Genomic DNA, 5165 nt, shown 5'->3' with positions numbered 1-5165 from the left:
ATATATATATATATATATATATATATATATATATATATATATATATATATATATATATATATATTTGGCGGTCGGTTTGGTCCAAACCACCCAAAAAATATTCCATACCGCAGACCGGACCGGACCGGACCACCCGGTTTTGCTATTTTGCTATTTTTCAAACCAAACCAAACCGTCAGACCGCTCAAACAGCCAAAAACGGTCCGGTTTAACTTGGTTCGACCGGTTTGAACGTCTAACGGTTTTTTTTGAACACCCTAATTTAGTATGATGCCAATTTTTAGTCCTATAAATTTAAAGTCATATTAAGTAACCTATTACAAAACATGTACGTCTTTAGAAGTCAATTTTATTATAATATATAGAAAAAATATCAAGAAACCCAATGAAGTATTAGGTTACATGGGGTTGTCAAAGTCTACTTGTGCAAATTTTCTAAACTTCAATTCAATGTATAATGGAAAATAACACTACCAATTGGTGTAGCTTTTCTCAATGCAATTGGTTGAGGTTTAAGTCTTTGTGGTCTTCAACAATGAGTCTTTTCAACCAATTCATTTCTTCTCAATTGGTATAATTAAGCAACTTAATGATTTAAGTCTAGCTCCATATTCGGTTTTCAATCAAAGACTTGCACGGTAACCAATCAAAGACAGGTCCGTTTCTGACATTTTTTAGGCCCTGGACGATTTGTGAATTTTGGACCCTCTATATGTATAAAAAAAAATCTTAAATAAATGTTTTTAATCATTAAAAAACAAACTTTCATACAATAATACTAATAATTTATACAAAACAACTTCTTCGAGTATTTCGGATACAAAATCATCAATAATAGCATCTAATTCATACAAAACAACTTCTTCAAGCATTTTTGGATACAAAATCATCAATAATAGCATCTAAATCAATATTATCAAGCATGTCTTTTTCAATGTACAATATTGCCAATCCATTCAATCTTTCTTGTGACATTGATGACATCAAGTACGTCTTCAATAACTTCAATTTTGAAAAACTCCTTTCTGCAGATGCTACGGTTACAGGTACTGTCAACATAATTCGATAAGCAACCGAAACATTAGGGTAACAATCTACAACTTTGACAAACTCAAGAATTTCAACTGTCGTCATTGATTTGTTTGGCAAAGTCACCTGCAACACCTTTAACTCAGAATAAAGATCATTTACATCCACATCCGCCATAATATTATGATAAAATGTATCACTAAAATGAACACAAGATCTCATCAATTCATTTTCATCCAATGACTTTAGTTTATCAGAATCGAATAGGAATCCAAAACTACTTTCAAATTTCTTTAATTGTTCAAATCTATTATTCAATGAAGAAATTGCCATGTCCACAATGGTTAGAAAATAATTAACTCTAAAAGCTTCTTCTTCCGATGCTTGCATTTCTTCTTCACAGTTATTTTCATCAAATTGTTTTTCCTAATAATACGACGCTTAATTAAAAATGTAGGATCTATATTCATTTCACATGCTATTGTTTTAGCAGTATCCATACTTGATGCAAACCCTTCATTCCTATACTTTTCAAAATACTTCACTACACCTTCAAATTGTTCCATGGTAGCATTAATGCACATAGATTTTAATTGCAACCTTTTACTAACCATGTTTATTGCAAATAAAACATCATACCAAACAATCATACCAAGTAAAAACTCAAAATTTTCAATTGCACTTACCAAACTTTCCACTTCACTTTTCGTCTTGGCATCATCACATGATTTGCATAATTCAAGCAAAGCCGATCTTATTTGAGGAGCTTGAAATCTAATTGCCTTAACACTTTTTATTCTACTTTCCCAACGTGTGCTGCACAAATTTTTTACAGTTAAGTTTGACGCTTTATCAAGTAACACATTCCACCTTTTTGCAGAACTAGCAAATAATGTGTATATGCATTGAACAATTCCAAAAAATGAAACAGCTTTAACACAAGAATGAGCCATATCACTAAGAGTAAGATTTAAGGCTATGACAAGCACATGACATATATAACGCTTTTGGATTAACTTCAAGTAATCGATTTTGTACCCCTTGGTGTTTTCCCTTCATGTTAGAACCATTATCATAACCTTGACCCCTCACATCATCAACATTAAGATCGAGAGATTTAAGTACATCTAATAATTCATTGAACAACCCTAAACCAGATGTATCATCAACCTTTAAAAACTCTATAAAATACTCCTCTACTTTTATTTTATCACTGAACATATTCACGCATTGTATGATTAAACTCATTTGCTCTTGATGGCTCACATCCGGTGTACAATCAAGAATTACAGAAAAATATTTAGCATCTCTAATAATTTTCATGATAGAACTTTTAACATTATGAGCCAAAAGAGAAATTAACTCATTTTGAATTCTAGGGCCAAGATAATGATAATGAACTTCATGATTTTGAATGCCTCTAATATGATCTTGAATTATCACATCAAATTCTCCAATCATTTCAATTAACCCCAAAAAATTACCATTGCTACGTTGATACAACTTCTCATTTGATCATCTAAAAGGCAAAGAATACTTAACAAGACACTTCATAATGGCAATTATTCTTACTGAAACTTGCCTCCAACGTTCTTTTTCTTTTAAAATCTCTTGTTGCAAGTCTTTATCGATTGTTTGGTTTGTTTTCAATCTTACTCTTAGTTCATTCCAAGATAACATGTTATTCATATGTTCAATACTATTCTCATGTTCTTTAAGTCTCTCACCAAGATGCTTCCAATATCTAAATCATTCATTAGCTATTGCATTTCTATAATTCTTAGACTTGTACAACTTACAACAAAAACAATACACTTTATCCTCATATTTTGAATAAAGTAACCATTTTCGATCACTAGTTTCACCATTGCTTAACTTTCTATCATAATAAGCATATGAAAAATGTCTAGACATGTTATCTAAAGGAAACACGATACCTAATTCTCTAATGGGTCCTTTTTCAACTAGGATGTCTCTTGATTTAGTATCAAGATTACCCCAATTTCTTGGATCACGAATATCAAAAAACGGAATTGATTGTTCATCAACGGATAAATTTTCAATATTATTGGGGACCTCATGTTCACTCACACCATCAATCTTTTCATTATCTTCACTCATATTTGGATGTTCAACATTTTGTTCATTGAGTCATCTAACTCTTGATTAGAAGAACCTACGGTTTTTACAAACTTATATGTGGCTCCTTTTTGTGATTGTTTCAATTGTTCAACTAACTTCCTTTTTTTCCTTTTCTCACTTCCAGATAAGTATTTATCCTTTTTATGCAACATGATCAATATTTAACACATACAACAATTCAACAAAGTCAATATAAAGATGAACAAAGGCACCTGAGTGGTTGAGTGGTTGAATCTGAGTTTGAATTATGGAATACTGAAGAATGAAGAAGTCAATTTCTTTTTTCAATAAATTGTAGTCTGCCATTTAAAAAGGTTGAAACACAATTAGTAAGCAAATAAGTCAATCATGTACTATGTTATTATGTATATAAATTACACCAAATTTGCATTTGCATTTACATTACAGGTTGTATGACTTCACACAGAGTTTCAAGAAGTTAATAACATGGCCCTAAATAATGAATAAGTTATCTAACTAATGCCCAAATTTAATGATTCAATAGTTCACTTATAGCTTCCCTAAGCAGTGAATCAGTGATCTAATTCTAACTAATGCCTAAATATAAAAGTTCTTGGCAGAACTGTTGGATGGCCCTGTTCAAAATACAAAATGTATGCAGAAACAAAAAGTTGGAATTGGATTGTAAAATGACTCATTTCAAGAAGTTAATAACATGGCCCTAAACCCAAAAAGCTGGAATACAAAATGTACGATGGATAAGATTTTATACAAGAAATTGAACAACAAATATAAATAATGACGAACTTGATCAACAAAAATAGAAATTGTACACATATATATATAAAAAATAGATACCTTTTTGTTGTTGCCCTAAACCCACCACTTGATTGATGATGAACTTGAACAACAATTGAAATAAATCTTGAATCTTGAACTCGAAATCAGAACAGAACTGTGAGAATTGAGAAACAGTGAACCCAAAATCATAACAAATTAACAATTATTAGTAACACATTAAACATAGAAGCTGGAATTTAACCTTAAATCGGCGACGCATAGGAAACTTCATTCTGCAATCGCCCGTTGAGCCGCTTGCCGTTGCCGAGTTACCGTTGGATTGTTGGAATCGAATCGCTCGGAGATGAACCGTCGGCTTGTCGCTCTCGCTCTCGACTCTCATTCTCGATTATCGCTCTCAATCATTCGTTCTCGACTTCTCTGTTATTGCTAGGGGTGAGCAGCGGAACCGGGTACTAGGCTACGGAACCGGAACCGGAACCGATATGAGTGGTTCCGGTTCCAGTTCCTAAAATACGGAACCGATTGAGAATGGTTACGGTTCCGATTCTCAATTTTTCGGAACCGTTACCCGTCGGGTATCCAGTATTTTTCAATAAAAAATAATTATTATTTTTTAATACCAAATTTATATTAAGTTTACATCTTGAAAACACACCATTATCTTCATTCTTCATCTAAATTCTTCATATAAAATGATTCATATTTTTTCAAATTGTGTGTCACTTGGATTCATAGTATGCAATCGTTAAACTTTGAACATTTACAATTATAGTATGTAATCGTTAAACTTTGAACATTTTMTATTAGTCTATTATGGTTTGTAATCGTTAAACAATATTTGTAACCATTATTCTGTATAATTTGTATTCTTGCTTATTTATTTAGTGTTTTGGCAATGTTTTATTTTTTATTTCTAAATAATAAAATTTTAATATTTTAGGAAACGGGTACCCGGGAAGCGGTTCCGGTTCCGGTTCCAAAAATTTGAGAACCGCTCTAACTAGGGGTGCTCAAAAACCCGATGAACCCGATCAACCCAACCCGATTTAAAAAAAAAACCTAGCCCGAGGTAACCCGAAGGTTGATTGATTAAAAAATAAAGTAACCCGACTCTATTGGGTTTAAATCGGTTTAGGCCCAATGAAAACCGACCCAACCCGATGACCCGATGGGAAGCAACAAAACACACGGGAAACCTCTTGTTTAACCTAAAGGCTCTGCTCCTTCCT

The 5165-nt window shown here is 32.4% G+C and overlaps 1 protein-coding gene across 1 annotated transcript in view; it reads right to left on the bottom strand.

Moving 5' to 3' along the window:
- The window catches only part of LOC112506319 (receptor-like protein Cf-9), a 9923-nt gene extending 6773 nt beyond the window's left edge, over positions 1-3150 (bottom strand). The window contains exons 1-6 of the mRNA XM_025110331.1: positions 2843-3150; positions 2608-2773; positions 2373-2535; positions 1988-2150; positions 1532-1635; positions 941-1199 (exon numbers count right to left, since the gene is read on the bottom strand). Coding sequence (XP_024966099.1) covers positions 941-1199; positions 1532-1635; positions 1988-2150; positions 2373-2535; positions 2608-2773; positions 2843-3150 — 1163 coding nt within the window. The remainder of the gene's footprint in view (positions 1-940; positions 1200-1531; positions 1636-1987; positions 2151-2372; positions 2536-2607; positions 2774-2842) is intronic.
- Between the last annotated feature and the right edge of the window lie 2015 nt (positions 3151-5165).

This window comes from Cynara cardunculus (genome assembly GCF_001531365.2).
Source record: "Cynara cardunculus var. scolymus isolate 2C chromosome LG 1, CcrdV1, whole genome shotgun sequence".
Taxonomy (NCBI): Eukaryota; Viridiplantae; Streptophyta; class Magnoliopsida; order Asterales; family Asteraceae; genus Cynara; species Cynara cardunculus.
The sequence above is the reverse complement of the archived record's forward strand: the minus strand, read 5'-3'. Positions and strand labels throughout refer to the sequence as shown.